This window comes from Onychomys torridus, chromosome 6 (assembly GCF_903995425.1).
Source record: "Onychomys torridus chromosome 6, mOncTor1.1, whole genome shotgun sequence".
In the NCBI taxonomy this organism is placed as follows: Eukaryota; Metazoa; Chordata; class Mammalia; order Rodentia; family Cricetidae; genus Onychomys; species Onychomys torridus.
Genome location: NC_050448.1, coordinates 12967119 through 12984817, shown reverse-complemented (window position 1 = coordinate 12984817; position 17699 = coordinate 12967119). Strand labels below are relative to the sequence as shown.

The 17699-nt window shown below is 45.9% G+C and overlaps 1 protein-coding gene across 3 annotated transcripts in view; it reads right to left on the bottom strand.

Moving 5' to 3' along the window:
• The window catches only part of Usp13 (ubiquitin specific peptidase 13), a 113834-nt gene extending 104266 nt beyond the window's left edge, over positions 1-9568 (bottom strand). For 2 of the 3 annotated variants that reach the window (XM_036189956.1, XM_036189957.1), the window contains exon 1: positions 9294-9568. In XM_036189956.1, the coding sequence (XP_036045849.1) occupies positions 9294-9455 (162 nt within the window). In that variant the 5' untranslated portion in view covers positions 9456-9568. Of the gene's footprint in view, positions 1-8954; positions 9247-9293 lie in introns of those variants that run through there. The other variant, XM_036189958.1, reaches the window with a different exon arrangement.
• Positions 9569-17699: the final 8131 nt, after the last annotated feature.

The window sequence follows — 17699 nt, the reverse complement described above, 5'->3', positions numbered from 1 at the left end:
AGTTCCGTTTTTACACAAACAGTTTGTGAGTTACCACAGTTAATAAAGCATATATGCATACACTAAACAGTTCATAAGTCATAATAGAGTCTATATGTGTAAGTGAATTCAAAACTGTCCCATTGCAATTGAATCACTCCTGTTCATCTCTAGTCTGAAAAGTTCAAAAAGTAAGTTCTGATACCAGTCTTAATGTTCTATTGAATGCTCAAAATCAGGGCCTGGCTCATCAGTGGCCCTGAAGTCTTTGTATAGCGTTTCAAGTCAAAATGAACCTGAAGCAAAGCTCATAATACAGAAAGTCCCACAACCAAAACTTGTTGCAGTTCTTTTGCTTGCAACAACTCAGTTCAAATCAGAGTCTCTAAAACTTTGCTCCCAGTTCCAGCAGCATTTTACACAGGTCACCTTCCACTAGGCAATTTGCCCCAAGGCGAAGGTGGCTGTCACAGTAACTGAGCAGCTGCAGGCTTCTTCACAAACAGAAGCTGCATATTTCTGCCTGCTGACTCTGTCCATTCAGCTTTTACAGGCTTAGTCCTTGACTACCATATAGCAGTGAACACCTTTGTCACAAACTCCTCCACAGCAGTCCATCTGTGCCTCCCATCACCGGCCCACCTGTCCAGATCCCCTGAGTCCTGAGGCCCTGAGGGCTCTCTTGTGCCTCAGCACTGTATGGCTCAAGTTGCTGCTCTACTGCTATGAGCTATGTCTCTCATTCAGCACCTTGGGTCTGGGAGGAAACCCAGCCTTGGCCATTCACAGCTGCTACATCCCAGCTCTGTTAACTGCTTTGCTGATGACCTTGCATACTCTGGCGCTGCCTTGCTTGCATGGCTGAATATCAACCACCCTTAGGGCAGCTCCATGGCTTCAGCCACACCCTGTTGCTGGGAGCTGGGGCTGCCCTGAGTTCCAGCATGTCTCACTCGGGAATTCTGTCAGCCAACAATCTCCCCTGTGTCCGCAGCACTACATCTACCATGATTCCACCCTTCGGAAGTGCCCCCAGTGTCCTTAGAATGCACTCAAACTCAGAGGTGCCTGCTCCCTGGCCCTCCTGATGTGCACGCCACAGGCGTCCCTCTCTGAATGAAGGTTCTGTCTCTTGAGCAGCCACCATGCACTTGCCCTCCAGCTGCCTGCTGACAGACCTGCTCTGGCTGCTGGAGTCCAAAGCTTCTGCTGTTCTCCAAGCCCCTACTGCTGCCTGCCATTTGCCTCCCCCACAGCATCTCTGCTCAGCTTGTCAATGTTGGGCATAGCCTCAAACCATGTCAGTCCACTGGCCAACTGCATTCTCCTCTCCGAGGCTTGTTCATGGCAGAAGGCATGCAGAACCCCACTGCTTGCACTGGCTCTCAGCATCTGCTGCCTGCGCTGCGATGATACCCCACAGATCTCAGCTACCAATGCCTGGCTGGGGCAGCCACTGCTCTTACTGCTTCTGCTGCTGCGGCTTGAGGTGGGGGCTTCTGAAGCCGCTCTCAAATTTGCAAAGTCCACAATAGCTGCTCAGTCCCTTATGCTGCTTTCTGCATCTCAGATCCCGTGCAGGGGAAAACTTACTTTACACTACGTTTCTATTAAACCTTCACTGTATCCCTAGACCTAAAGTCTATGTGTCTCAACCTTCACCAAACCGTTTTTTACAACTTTAAACCTAACTTAGTAAATAGACATAGAGAGAGAAACAGAGACAGAGAGAGATACTTGCTGCAGCCTAACTCTAACTACTTGCTTTATATTTACAATATTACTCTCAAAGAAAAGAATATCATTGCCTCAATTAATTAATTCTGAGCATGCCACTTAACCCACGTTGTTCTTTTTCTTTATCCTCTGTCTCTAAGTCCCTGTTCAGGCACCATATGTGGGAGTCCATCAGAGTCCAGCTCCTACCTGCCCACCTTTCGAAAGGTTCTTGGTTGGAGGAGAGAGGAATGAGGAAATAATAGGTAGAAAGATAGAAAGAGACAATAAGAAAGACAGAGACACAGGATAGCTTCAGGCGTGCCCTGAGTCAATACCCAGTCACCTAGAGCTTTATCCAGAGGGCTTTTTATAATACGCACAATGTACAGCCAAGTGTAGACCGTTCCAAACACCTGGTAACTACCCTCCAGGCCAAATCATCCCATTATGCAGCCCTGCTGGGTAAAGCGAGCTCAGATTCTCTGACCCTGAGTAAGGTCTCACTAGATAGCCTCTGTGGGCCTCCACAGTTAAACAAATGCAATACAAAAGAAAACAACACATCTTTGCATCATTAAACAAATGTTCCATGCCATAAACAAATGTAACACATCTTAAAATAATATTCTACAACAGAGGAGCTGAGGTACAGCCATCTGAAGAGCAGCACTGGGGAGTTCTGGGAAGGAAATGATATGAAACGGGCATTCTAGAAAGGTTACAGAGGGCAGTATGCAAGACAGGAGGGGAGGGCACTTGTTAAGAAGCTTCTGCAAGGGCCCAGCAAGAGCTGATGAGGGCTTGAGCCTTAGCGTGTAAGGGAGAGAGGAGGCTGCTTCAGATCTGGTGACTGACAGAGTGGGATAACAGGAGAGAAAGAAAGAGATGCTGTGTTTGCAGCAGAACAAATCACAGAGCCACAAAGAGAAGCACTCCAAAGCCTATGAACAAATACGGAAGAAAGCGAGTATCTGTTTATGAGATGGAATACTATTCAGCCTTTAAAAGTAAAAATAATCCTGACATGTGCTGCAGCGTGGATAAAGACATCTAAATGAAAAACAACATACATACATACATACATACACACACACACACACACACACACACACACACACGCTCACAAACTCACATACACGTGCACGTGCACACACACATTACATAAAGTAAGAACAGTCAAAACAGCAAAGGGAGAAACAGAATGGTAGAATATGAAAGTACAAGGTGACCAGTTGAGGAGAGGGAGGAGATCAGCAGGGCCTGGAGGGGGCATTCGAGCAATGGGTGAATATGATCAAAATTCATTATATACATGCATGAACATGTCATAATGAAACTCATTATTATGTAGAAATAATATTGTCCAATAAAATACATCTGGTTAAAAATTATCTGTCTGTGTGTGTTTGTGTTTGTGTGTAAGTATGTGTTTGTGTGCCAGAATGTGTGCATGTTTGTGTGTTCACCTGTGTTCATGTACATGGGTATGCATTCATGTGTGTCTATGTGTGTGCGCATGTGTTTGTGTGGGGGGGTATGTGGGTATTGTGTACGCACAGAGAGGTCAAAGGTTAATGTTAGATGTCTTCCTCAATCGCTCCACACCTTATCTTTTGAGGCAAGGTCTCTCACTGAGCCTGGAGCTGAACAAGTCAGCTAGACTGGGTTCCTAGCAAGCCCCTGGGATCCTCCAGTGTCCCTAGCAGTGGGATTATGGCACTTACCCCCATGCCCAGCTTTTTACATGAGGTCTGGGGATCCAAACTCAGGTTCTCACACTTGCATGGCAAGTATTTCACGACTGAGCCATCCCCCTAGCCCTTAGAAAACTGTTTTTAAAACACAAATAACTAGTCTCCCATGACATTTCTGTTTCAGAAGATCTGGGTTAGGATGCATAAACTCCGGTTTCTAACAGTTCCAGGGTGTGTTGGTGCTGCCATCACCGAGAACAGGTTAAGCCTGTGGGAGGTACTGTTGCTGTTGATGGCACCTGACGCAGCAGCAGGTGTACCAGTGACACGTGATGGACAAGTTCAGGAAGATTTACCAAACCCCTAATGTGACTTTTTCCCACAAGTAAGTCGGTCATGACTACCAGGCCCTTCACCGGAATCTGGGAAGATAGACAACCAACCATGATGTCACCATCTAAGAAACTTGGGAAATGAGAGAGAAGTTCCTTCTTCACACAGTCCTGTTACTGGAAGGGAGGTAAGAGGTCCTGGGACAGTCCTCAGGCTCTCTCATCCCCTGGGCACACAGGGCAGCCCTGTGAGCTACTGAGTGGCTCTTCTCAGCTGGCTGCTCCTGGAAGCCTGGGCACAGAGGAGGCCTTCCAGAACAAATGCTGAGTTGGAAAGTGAGGGTGTGTCCTGGATCAGCATTCAGCCAGCAGGGGGATGGGGCTGGGAGCCAGAAGATAAATACTCTCTCCCCCTTCTCACATCAAGTGAGGGCTGGAAGTGCATTCCACAGCTCCCTCCCTGGGACTTGCTGCAGGCTGTGGAAGCCAGGGCTTTTCTTGCTCCTCGTCACTGTCCCTTGTCCTTTCCTGAGACAGCTTTCCGACGTGAGCTGCCTGTTCTGAGGCTTTGCCTCAGCCTCCTCGTCTTCAGCAATCCAAGGCCAGTGTGATCGCCAACATCGATTGTCAACTTGACAGTCACCCAGGAGACAAACCTCTGGCCATGTTGTTGAGGGGGTTTCTAGGATGGGTTGATTGTGTTGGGAGACACTATGCCATGGGCTGGGGTTCTAGACTGAATAAAAATGGGGAAAGCAACTCAACACCAGCGTTCATATCCCTGTCTCCTGCTGTGGATGCAGTGACTAGCTTCCTTGAACTCTTACCACCACGGCTTCCCTGCCAGGATGGACTGCACCCTCAACCCTAAGCCAAACCGTGGCTTCTGTCATGGGTTCTTTCATAACAACAAAAAAGGACAGTGAGACAACAAGAGGCTCACTCTGCGATCAGAAAGTGGAGTGCCCTGAACAGAACCTCCTGCTCCGCCCAAGATTCCACATCCCGTAAATGATTCAAAAATAGGAATTAAAGGGATAAAATAAAGAGAAAGAAAGGCAGAATGGGAGAGACAAGACCTAAGTGCAGAAGCCTGCGTACAACACAGACTGTGCAGCGTAGGCACTCGGGGCAGGATGGAGTCAGAGGTGGATGAGCCTTGATCACCAGGGACGGTAATATTAGACAAGGAAATGAGTGTTGCAGAGTAAAAAGCCATAGAGTGGCCTCACAAGAGCTGCAAACAGGAGAGAACAGTGCGCACAGTGTGGAGAATGACTGAACCCCAAAGAGCCACGTTGGGCTCCTGAAGGAACTGACTAGCTGCGGGAACCATCACCATCCCCACCTTCACCTCACGGAACTTGCAACACAGCATCTGACACCCAGCTCTGCTAGGAAGGACATCACCGACTTCATAGACAACCAAGTCAAGGAGAGATGAACTGAACGTACTGGGAGCCAGAGGCCAGATCTGGGCAAAGCCTCAGAGGTGGGAGAAAACAAACTCATCTTTAACATCTGTTCTCTGCTAAACTCTAGAGCACTGGTTCTCAACCTTCCTGATGCTGCGGCCCTTTAATACAGTTCCTCATGTGGTGGTGACCCTCAACCACAAAATTATTCTCACTGCTACTTCATAACTGTAATTTTGCTACCGTTTTGAATCGTAAAGTAAATATCTGAGTTGCAGGATATCTGATGTGCAACAACTCCCACTCCCCCTCCCCCACCCGCACCCCCACCTTGTGGGAGTCAAGACCCACAGGTTGAGAACCCCTGCTCTACAAGGAGGGAAAGAAAAGCAAAGTACAAGAATGACTTTTACACTGTCCAAAACACCACATCCTACAAAGTTCTTATGACTGTGCCTAGGTTCTGATACCTCGATGATACAAACTCTTGGAATCGCTGTCTTCCTCTAGCCCCACTATACATCACTGTATTCCATGGGAGGCATCACTACTTACCTTGCTCATGATCATGTGGCCTCCTGCACTAGAACAGAGACCCCACAGTGGTATAGGTGTGGTGGAGGTGCTGCTTCCTGAGTCCCAGCAGGCAGGAACAGAGAGCCAGGAAGGGACCAAGGACAAGGCCTCCACCAAAGACCCACCCCTAGTAACCCTCTTCCTCTGCTAGATCTAATGTCCTAATGTTTTCCAGCTCCCCAAAAATAGCACTATCCTAAACTAAGCCCCTAACACATGAACCTGCAAGGGATATTTCATAGTCAAAACACATGAAATCGTGTCACCTAAAAGTAGCTTTTCAAGAGGCGGCGATATGGCTCAGCAGACAAAGGTGCTTGCCACTAAACCTGAGGACCTCCATTCAGTCCCCAAAACTCAAGTGATGGGGAGAGAAAACAGGCTCATTTTGTGTCTGCACAGTGTTCTCTGTCCTCAACAAGCAAGCCATGAGCCAGGTGGTGGTGGCGCACGCCTTTAATCCCAGCACTTGGGAGGCGGAGCCAGGCAGATCTCTGTGAGTTCAAGGCCAGCCTGGTCTACAGAGGGAGATCCAGGATAGACTCCAAAGCTACACAGAGAAACCCTGTCTTGGAAAAAAAAAAAAAAAAACACCACCAAAAACCAAAAAAACAAGTCATGTGGGTGCATCTCACACACACACAAATACAAACACCACACAAACATAAAAAAATGCACACAAACACACATTAATTAATACTTCCTTTTAAAAATAAATGTAAAAGTAGCTTTCTAAGCTGGGGTTGATAGCACAGGCCTGTAATCTCAGCTATTTAGGAGGTTGAGGTGGAAAAATCCAAAGTTCAAGCTCAGCCCAGGGTTCAGAGTAAGTTTGAGTAAGTTGTCTCAACTGAGACCCCATTTCAAATTATAAAAAGAAAACTAGAGATATAACTCACTGGCACAGTGCTTGTCTAACACATATAAAAACTTAAACCCAAGATCAGGATAGAGTAAGAGGTTAGCATGTACAAAGCCTTGAATTCAAACCCAGCACCAAAAGGAAGAGGGGGGGGGGGGGGGAGGGAGAGAGGGAGAGAGAGAGGGAGGGAGGGAGAGGGAGGAGAGAAAGGAAGGAATAGAAGATAGATAGATAGATAGATAGATAGATAGATAGATAGATAGATAGATAGATAAAACCAAGTACCCTTCTCGGTTCTGAAGTCACATGTTACTCTCCCAGGTGGTGGTACTGTGAAGGGGTAGGGTGGCAGAACTTTTGGTGGAGTCTCCCTAGAGAAACAGGTCACTGGGGGCTTTTCTATCTGCTTCTCACGTTGGCCTGAGCCCTCTGCTTCCTTGAGTGGCCCTAGCTGTTCCACCATGCCATGCCTTCTAACACCAACTGCACAGCAAACCAACATAAACCTTGCCTCTCAATGGCTACTCCTGTGAGAGATTCTTATCTTAGCAACCAGAAAACCACCACACTTGGCCAAATCAGTCTTTTTGTTTTCCAGAGCATTACAGGCGAACAAGAGTTCGCACCTTTGCCCCTCGCTTGGAATGCCCACCTCCTTTATCTTCTATCTTTAGCTATGAGCCTTTTCAAATTTACCGGAAAGGAAGATGTCTTCCCTCATACCCACCCAAACATAACTGTTTTCGACCTTTCTCTGGAAGCCCCACAGCACTTATGAATGAAAATGCTGCCATGTTGGGCACCATCCAACTGTGTTTATCACATGTATGAGCTGGTAAAGTCAAGTGCTGAAAAAACACTGGATTCTCAATGAGCTGTTCAAGTGCCACACAAAAAGACTTCACATTATCAGGCACCCTGCCCCAAATTAACAAGTTATAAACCCTCGTCATTTTCCCTGAAATACAGATAACGAAACAGGATGATTCAGAGCCTGCAAATGGTCCCAGTCTCTGAAATCATTGCTCACATGGACAAGAAACCTCTAGAGCGCTCTCTGGCACACAGAAAGTTCCAGTTCCTTCCAATCCGTGGAAACCAGTTAAAACAATTGGCTATTTCTCACACCTGCCCAGCAGTAACAGTCTATGAGCAGGGCTTGAAAAGCAACCCCTCCACCTTGGAGAATGCCATTTTACATGTCCAGAGGAGTTAGGCCAGACGCTAGGCAGGCTCCACTCTTGAAGAGTTTTTAATATCACCTACCCACAGGGTCCACACAACCTGAAAAACAGTCTTTCCAATAGTGTTGGAGGTAACAAGATGCAGTGACAGTCACTGTGGGTAATATGGTCAAAATATGCTATTAAATGTAATCTTTCACTCCACTCTATCTGGGTCTTTTTAAAAGATATGAAAATAACAAACAATTTAGGTAAATGTGATACCCAAATAATGTGGAATACCATAACAGAAAAAAACAAACAGTCCCAGAGAAGATAATAACACTAGAACGCCAATGTATGCCGAACAAAATAAGGATCACCACCAAGAACTCCGATGTATACCAAACAAAATAAGGATCGCAACCACCCCAAATCAACCCACAGGCTTAAATATAAATAAATAAATAAATAAATAAATAAATAAATAAATAAATAAATAAATAAGTAAGTAAATAAAAGGAAACTTCTGAAATTTTGCCTCTCATTTGGTGGTCTCCCTCCACCCACCCCACCCCCCATAACTCTCTATATTCTAAGAATAAAATATTCCGGACAACTTCTGTGAAACCTGCCTCTCCAGCACATCCACCTCGCGATGCCCCAAGATCTGCTGGGTGACATATGAGATCCAAAGTGGAGGGATAAAAATAGCCTGGTCCTCAAAAAGGCAGATAACCGCCAGACAGCTGAGTCACTTTGAACCCATTTTGACTAGTGAAAGGGGCATTTCCCCCTGCTTCTGCTTCGCAGGCTTTCACAACCTCACAACCCACCGGATTGGAAACGTCCACCAGCCTCCCTGGTGGAAGGCCAGGATGCCTTTTAACTTCCCCTCCTCCAGCGGGGTCACGATTCAGGAGTGAACTTTTAATAATTCACATAGCGCACGTCAGCCCAGTGACTCACTTAGAAAGGAAGGATTTGAGTAAGGCTTTGGAGAGCCATCATAAGCTAGCGATAGGCCCCTTATTTCTGCTGCCCTAGTGGACCACCCGGACCTGACAATGGCCAGAAAGGAATGGGATGGGAAGTAGGAGGAGGCGAGCTCAGAGGCCATCAGCTTTGTCCCGCAGCGGCAAACCCTGGGCAAGGAAAAGCTTCTAGACTAGAGACTGGCTGTGCGCGCCGCGGGCTAGGGGACTCTCACCTACCACGTCCCCGCCCTCTGTCACCCGGAAAAGCAGCTCCGAACCCTGGACTAACTCTTCTTTGCCTTTCTCGGTGCTGGAGCTGTGGGCGGGATGCTGATGACCCGGAGCCCTGGCAGCCTAGCCGCAGGCTAGCGGAACGAAGGCCCCAGAGGACCTTGTCTTCGGCCGCCGCAGCCCGGGGGCGCTCACTTGGTGCCGGAGAGCCAAACCCTGAGCCAGGAGGAGAAGCAGCAGGAGGAGAACAGGGTCCCCGGCCCGCAACTCATCTGGTCCCCTGCCCGGCGCGCCACCCAGTTCCTAGGCCTCCGGCTGCGCGACCACGCCGGGGATCTTCCTTACCGGGGAGTCATAGGAGAAGGAGCACTCGTTCTTGTAAACGCGGTCCCCCGACCTGGGCACGCGGATCGTGGGCATGTGCGGCACCAGTAGCTCGCCCAAGTCCCCTGTAGCCATCTTCCTGCCGCCGCCAGGCACGCTGAACAGGGCTCCCCGGCGCTGCATGGCCGCAGAGCGCAGCGGGCCTGGGAAGAAGCGCGGCGCAGCGGGAGAGCGGGCCCAGGGCGCAGAGGCTGGAGATCCGCTCTGGTTGGGGATCGGCTCCAGCTGGGGAGGCTCGGCCCCTGCCCGGGCGGGCGGGCGGGCGGGCGGGCAGGCGGGCGGGCGCTGCTATTTTTAATCCAATGGCGAGTCGCCGGCCCAGCTGCAGCGTCAGGCGGGGCGCGCGCCAGCCGCAGCACCGGGGAGGGGGATGCCGAGCAGGTGGGGACGGAGGAATCGGAGCCAGGGAGATCCAGCGGTCCCTGAGCACGCAGCACGGCCTGCGGTGGATCCCACATCGGGGATGCAACCCCCAACTGCCCAGGACTAGGTCCAGGAAAGCCCGCACAAAAGCGGTACGCAGAGCGACCTCCCCCATAGATTGGGAAGGGGTGGGTGGGACTCTAGTGTTGCCTCGTCTTCAGGCTCTTCCTTGCTCCTTACTTTATAACATGCAAAGCCCCATAAAAGACGCTAGGATCCAACAGGGCCTGGAGAGGGGAGAGGTATATATTATTTTCTTGCTATAATATAGTTTTCTTATATGTTGCAAGGGGAGGGGCCATCGGGATCTACCCTCCCCTTTCAGGATAAGGGTGTCTATTTTTCTCTGGCTTTACAGTATCTCCTGTATGATTCAAAGTCCCCTGTTGAACATTTGGTGGCCTAATTTGAGGATCTATGCGCAAACGTACATAGTCCTGCCCTTGCTTGTGAGTTCTTCAAAATAAATAATGGATATTGGGGGTCTTAATAATGTGCCAATAGAGCATGCCCCATGGCATATACTTTCATTTCTATCATTTTCTCTAAAAAAGAATAAATAAGTAAATGACCCATGCAATCAGGAGATGGAGACCGGAGGATCAGAAGCTCAAGATTAACCTGGGCTTAGCTATATGAGATGCTGTCTTCTAAAAACAAAACAAAAAAAGATACCCGTCTTTCCTACAGTGAGGTTTGGTTCCATTCTTACAGCGCAGACCCTACTGCATTGAGGTTCCCTCACTACATACAGCAGCATACTACCGGAGCACAGCACTTAACCATACACAGAAGCGCAAATCCAAAGTATTCTTTCTGTAAGACTCTCCAGATAGGATGGTTCTTAGAGTGTTGTTGCTGTTACTAAATATCTCTTCCTCAAATTGCTTCAGAACAAAGAATTAGACACATCTCTTGGCTTCCTTGCTGTCCAGTAGGATCTGTGTCTGTTCACAAATTGGCTATAGAGAGAAACTTGATTTAAAATGTCCAAAGCTTAAAATTCAATATTGGATTGAATGCAAATCAAATCAGTGAGATTTGTTTCTCATCTTTGCAGCTGATAAAAGATTTATCAAGTTAGTCTGGGTTTGAGAAATGCCATCATACACATTGTTGGTGGGGACAAAAGCTGCAAACCTCTGACAGGGATTTTTGTTTTTATGTTTGTCATTGTTGTTTGTATCCCAAGCTGATCTTGAACTTCTGGTGATCCTCCTGTCTCAGGCTCACCCTTCATCCCCACTTGGTCCCCCAAAGCTGGGATTTCAGACCTGTGCCATCACACCTGGCTTTCTGGAAGGAAATTTAATAACACGGATGTGAACTTTATATGCATATACTGTTTTTCCAGCAATCTCCTGAGTGGCATTCATGCCACATTTAAATTCAATCTGGGTAGGCTGTTTGTTGTTTATGATTGCGACTGGGAACAAAGAAAAGATCCATCGGTAGAAAGCGGTTAGTGTAAAGCACCACTGAAAACAGTGAAGTCACTCTGCACCGTCTCAGTCACATCACTAGATGGAAACAGAACGCAGTTCAGTGTGGGAAAGCCACGGGTGTGTGAAGCTGGCCACCCACAATGTCCCAATGGGCCTTCCTTCCAGTTAGCTCTGCTAGTTCCTGTACACACTTGTATGCATGCCTTTTGGGCCCCCATAAATCTCTTAGAAAATATGCAAACTGTATAATTGTCAAAGTTGTGGAGAGGAACAGAAAACCTGCAGTTACAGGGAATGCATTACCACTTTTCTGTAAGATTCTTACAGTTTTGTTTCTCTTTGCTTGTCTGTAACACTGGGATTGAATCCAGGTGCCTGCTACTAGTCAAGGACTCTGCCACTAAGCTACGACCCCACCTCTTTTTAAAACTATATTTTGAGACGGGCTAGCTAAGTTGTCCAGGCTGGCTTTGAACTTGCCATCCTCCTGCCTCAGTGTTCCCAGTAGCTGAGATTATAGGCTGTGAGCCCCATACCCATTTGCAACATCTTATTAGGTGCATGCATTTCCTAATTAAAACCAGGCCTCATGATATGACTCAGCAGGTAAGGGTACATGCTGTTTAAACCTACTGACCTGAGACCATTCCGAAGAGCTCACATACAGGTAGAAACAGAGAACTGACTCCAAAGTTGTCTTCTGACATCTACACGCTCAGAGTGGCAGCCCACACACAGACACTAATAAAAAGAATTAACTAAAATTCAATTATAAAAACATCTTAGCTTCAATAGCCAGTAACAGAAGTTGAAGGCTGTCACTGTATCACTGCAGTGATGCCAACCTTTTCATATAACATCATAGATTAGACTGATGGGTAATAAGTACTGTTGCACACATGTAATCCCACGCAGGGGGGTGGGCAAAAGATATCATAAATTCAAGGCCAGCTACACAGTGAGTTCCGGGCCAGCCTGAGCTACAAAGAGAACCCATCTCAAAACAAAACAAATTACAGGAAGTGATATTTGTAAAACACACCAAAGTCAAAGAGGCTTCCTACAGCAGAAGTGACTAGTCTGAGGGCTGTGATAACTTCAGGATCCACCTATGACCTTCCAGAGAGTTAATGAGTATGTGCCAAGTATGCAGCATATAAACATATACATAAATATCACTTACAGAAACAGATGGATGTAAAATCTGTCTGCATAGCAGAATGCCAGTAGCATCCCAGATGACAATTCTAATCACAACAGGGGAAAGTGGACATCAACTAAACATAAAGAGATAATTAAACTAGGTATGTCTACTCAAAGATGCAAAACATAAAATGATCATTATGAACTTCATCTTAATAATTTTACTGTATCTTGGTTAACATGTTATTCTTGTGTAATACCATTGAAAGCCAGTTAAATAGGGCCTAGCACAGTGGCACACACCTCTAATCCCAGCACTCGGGAGGAATAGGCAGGCAGATCTCTGTGAGTTCGAGGGCAGCCTGGTCTACAGAATAAGTTCCAGGACAGCCAGGGCCACACGGAGAAACCCTGTCTCAAAAAACCAAAAATGAAAACCAAAAAAAAAAAAAAAAAAAAAAAAAAATGGTTCTGTTTGGAAGTTGGTCATAGGATTTTGTTTCTATTTTCAATTTGTCTCCAACAAGACTATATGTGCTGTATAATATAAAACATTATGAAAATTATGAAGACAAAAATCTGAGTAAAAGAAACTGAATTAAGAAAGTCTTAATCAAGATATTTTAAGGCTGGACACAGTGGCACTTGCATGTAGTCCCATCTACTAGGGAGACTCAGGGAAGAGGATGTCTGGGTCCAGGAGTTCAAGACCAGCCTGTGCAACACACTAAGTCCATCCAAATGCAAGGAAGGAAGGAAGGGAGGGAGGGAGGGAGGGAGGGAGGGAGGGGGGAGGAAGACATGGGAGGAAAATCTGATTCAGTTACTGCAAACTTTAAACGTACTTTTTCAAATTCTACATGGGACTCATCACTGGACTACTTTTATTTCAAGGCCAGTTTCTGCACATAGCCCTCAATCAAGAAGCAGACATGACGAGCAAACACTTGACTTCTAACAAATCCAGTGTCTCAACATTTCAGACTCGCTTTTGACACTTCAGAGGACTACGATCATGGGCCATTCTGCTTCTGCCAAGCTTCTCCCATGATGTCCTCAGAGCCCAGCTAAGCAGGCAGCATTCTGGGGCCCTCCCTGCCCTGCAGAGTCCACCTCACCCCAGTACTTCTGAAGAGATCAACGTACTGTTCCCTAAGGAGAGAAGAAGGGGCGCCAGCCTTAGTCAAAAACGCCCTCTCTCTTATCTATCATCTCAACCCTTTCAAGTGCAGTTGTTTTTCCATGAAGTCCTTTCTGGGAGCTCCAGTCACTCTCAGAGATCTGTCTTTACAAATGATAGCAGTGGGCTCAGCAGGTAAGAAAGTATTCTGCTCTTGTAGGGGACCCGAGTTCAGTTCCCGGCACCCACATCAGGTTCACAACTACCAGTAACTCCAGCTCCAGAGGAATCCAACACTTCTCACCTTCACAGGCATCCTGCATGCACATGAGTGTGAGAGAACATATGAACATGGACATAATTTAAAACAATAATAAATCACAGCATCTCTGTGGTGGAGAATTCATACTTAACATATGAAGAGCTCTGCATTTGACCCTGAGCACATAAAAATAAATGCCAATCAAAACTATAACCCTTGTTGCCTGTCTGTCATCAGAAACTCCATTATGACATATCTTATACAGTTGCCCCATTAGCATAAGTTCCATGTCTAAATCTGTAAGCTCTGTATTTGTGCAATGTTGACTGCCCAGAATAGTTCTATTTGGGACATTCAGTAAGTCCCTGACAAGTGACTGACTCACCTTACTGACATTGTAATAAATGCTCTCTGCAGTCAGCTTTGTGCATTTTTGGTTAAATTCATTGCTGCACAAATTTTATTTCAAGAACTGACAGAGGTTACATCAAATGTGATATGAATATTAGTTATAATGACTAATGCCAAAAGGGAAAATCGAGGGAATCTACAGAGTAAAAAAGATATCATAATTATTTCAATTAATGAAATAGCTCTTGACCTCAGAGGCTTGCCAGTAATATCAGTGATCCCAAAGAGCCACTTATGGTGAGACTTATGGAAAGTGAGCCCTCAGATCTTCTGTCCTGTGGGTAACCTTCATGAGAAGCACCGTTAACTGCAAAACAATAGGCACTGAGAAAAGAAAATTATGGTGTTTTCTCCTTGAGACAATCCTACAAAGCCATGAAGCGTACTTAGATTACCCAGGAGCTGGGGAAATGACTCTGTGGGTCAGTGTACTTGCTATGCAGATACGAAGACCTGAGCCCAAATACCCAGTGCCTATATTTAAAAAAAAAAAAAAAGCTGGATATGATTGCTGTTGATTGCCTACCATAACCAGATAGTTGGACTTTATTGCTGAAGATACAACACCTTTGGCTGCAGAACATTGGAAAATCAAGCTGAAAGTGTCCCCCCTGCTCTCTAGCTTTCATAGTGCTCGTAGAAAAGGTATCAGTGGTCTTAGCCAGCAGTGAATACTGATTACCACAATACTGACCTTCCAGGCAAGACATGGTCACTGGTACAAAAGTGGCATGAATATTATAGGGGTAACCAACCACTTTCTATCAAATTTGAAGCCTGCTCCTCAAGAGAGAATTCATGACTGACATTGTAAACATAGTCAAAAGTACATGGACTCAGGAAGTCATAAGCCCCAGCAGAGAACCTATTAATGTTGTTTTGCTAAATGGACATATTGTCAAAGTGCCTTCTAAATATTTATGTTTATGTCGATAGTACAGTTCTCAACCTTGGTCACAGAAGCTTTTTTCTGCAGTATGCAGCAGTTAATGCAGAATCATAACTGTTCAACTTGCCCAGAATAAGTGACTGCTACACGCTCAACCCCATCAACAGCATCAAGGAAGAGGAAGCAGGAAGAATGGAAGAGCCAGAAGGTGGAGAAGAGTGCTAAGAAAGGCTGTCTTCTGGGGATGACACAGCCATCACACTCTCGAACACGCTGCAACTGTAGTTGCCTACACAAGGCATGTACAAGATCAAGCCAGCCATGTCAGGCAACGTTCCAGGGGGCAGTGTCACATGGACTTAGTGGGTTAGAAAACGCAAAAAGTGACAGTCTATCATCAGTGGAAACCAGGGCAGGAACTGAAGCAGAGGCCATGGAAGAATGCCACTTACTAGCTTATTGCTGATGTATTTGGTTTTTGTTTCCTGAGATGGAAACATTTAATACTTCAGAGAAGCTTCTTAAGCCAGAAGGCAAACAACTCAAAAAACTTCAGTGAGTCCCTAAAACTGATCAGATACTCTCCCTTCTAAGAGTAAACAATAAAGGCTGCTGAAAGTCACTCTCAGACAAGCTGAGCTGCAAAGACTCTTTAGACCAGACGAGCTGCCTGGAAGAAGCAGAGACCAGCCAGGCTGCCTGGAAGAGATTTAGAACATCTGAGTCACCTAATGATATTCTGCTATACTCATAGATCGGTGTGTTATTCAGTCGTCATCAGAGAGGCTTCCTCTGGCAGCAGATAGGAGCGGGTGCAGAGACCTACAGCTAGACATTATGTGACAGGAAAGGCTAAATGGGAGTCTCTATCAGATCTCTCCCCTCAGAGCTCAGGGTCTCCAACAGAAGAGGAGGCAGAAGTGTAAGAGCCAGAAGGGATGTAAAACACCAAGAAAACAGGGCCCTCTGAGTCAACTAAGCAAGGCTCATATGAACTCAAAGAGAGTAAAGCAAGATGCACAGGACCTATATGGGTCTGCACCAGGTCTTCTGCATACACATTGTAACTTTCGGTTTAGTATTTTTATGGGACTCCTGAGTGTGAGAACAAGTGGGTCTCTGATTCTTGTGCCTGCTCTTAGGACTCTTTTCCTTCTGTTGGGTTGTCTTGTCCAGAATTGGTGTGATTTTTTTCTTTATCTTACTATATTTTATTTTGTCATATTTGGTTGGTATCTCTTAGAAGCCTATTCTTTTCTAATGAGAAACAGAAGGAGAGTGGACCCAAAGGGGAGGGGAGGTACTGGGAGTAGTAGAGGGAGGGGTAACTATAATCAGGATATATTGTAATAGAAAAGAATCTATTTCCAATGAAAGAGGTAAAAGGGAATAGCTGAATCACTTGGAAAGGGTACTCTCTAAACTGTTGAGCTGCCTGCAGGCTGTGCTGCTGTAAGCCACAGGAAAATGTATGGAGTCCAGCTACTATGACAAAAGCTACTACTTGGAAAGGTCAAGGACTTTTCTGAAGGTCAAGCCATGGCTTAAGAAGTCTTGGTGATATTTTTGCTTTTGTATATATATATTAGTCGATTCCTACAATAATTTTCTTGTACGCTATGTGTGCTTCCAAGAACTCCTAACAGTGTATTTATCTAAAATACCTATCAAGCATCCAAGGCCAAATGATCTCCTGAACTAAGGTAGCACCCTTATGGAAACAACACCTGTCTCCTAGGTCAGGAGGACAGCTTTATTTCTTGTGCCATTTAAGCTGAGACCCTCCTTTCTTATACAGCTTTGGTGGTATTTATACTAACAGTATAGACTTCTAATGTTTTACCTAACCACTTCTAGGAATATAGATTGAACACATAATTCCCCCCCCCTTTTTATATACTAACTGATATTAGTATACCTCTCTGTTGACCTCTTCCTTTAATCACTCCTTTTTAGGGTTGTAAAAGAAAGCCAGACAGTCACTGCCTGAAGAAAATTCTTACCTGTCTTTATGACCCTATAGAGAGTCAAGCCTGGTGACCTGGCTGAAGGGGGATGATTGCTATTGCTTGGGTTTATAACTGAATACTCTAGAGAACTTGAGGACAGAGAACTGAGAGGGATAAGGAGGATTTTGACTAGAGAACTTGAGGACGAGATGGAAGATGAGGAAGTACTAGATGGGTAAGAATGAGATGAAAAGAACCTAGATGAGGCAGAATTAAGATGAGAGAATTAAGATAGAACTTAGAGGGGACAGCAGATAAAGGTAGAGGGAAATCAGGCAAGAAAGGAGCTAGGCACTAGAACAGAACTGAAGCTGTGTAGATAGGATGTTATCCCAGAGGAATAAAGTAGACAAAGAGCTTGGTGTACTTAGATTAATTTCCCAAAAATAATTCTTGCCATTTGTAACCTCTCTTCTGAACCCCTGGGAAGAAGATTATTAAGGCTGGTCCTTAATAATATTCAAGAGTGTGCAGTACACTCCAGGTTCCCTGCATTGTGAGCTGTCACCCATGCTGAGGTGGGCTCTGATGATACAGCTGTCTTTGAGTCACTTATGCACCCATAAGTAACCCATAGCCCACATTCCTGTAAGTAAACTCAAAGAAACTCATTGGTTCACCAAATTGGACTTCGGTGGTATCTGTGCTTTGGTCTGTACTGAGCT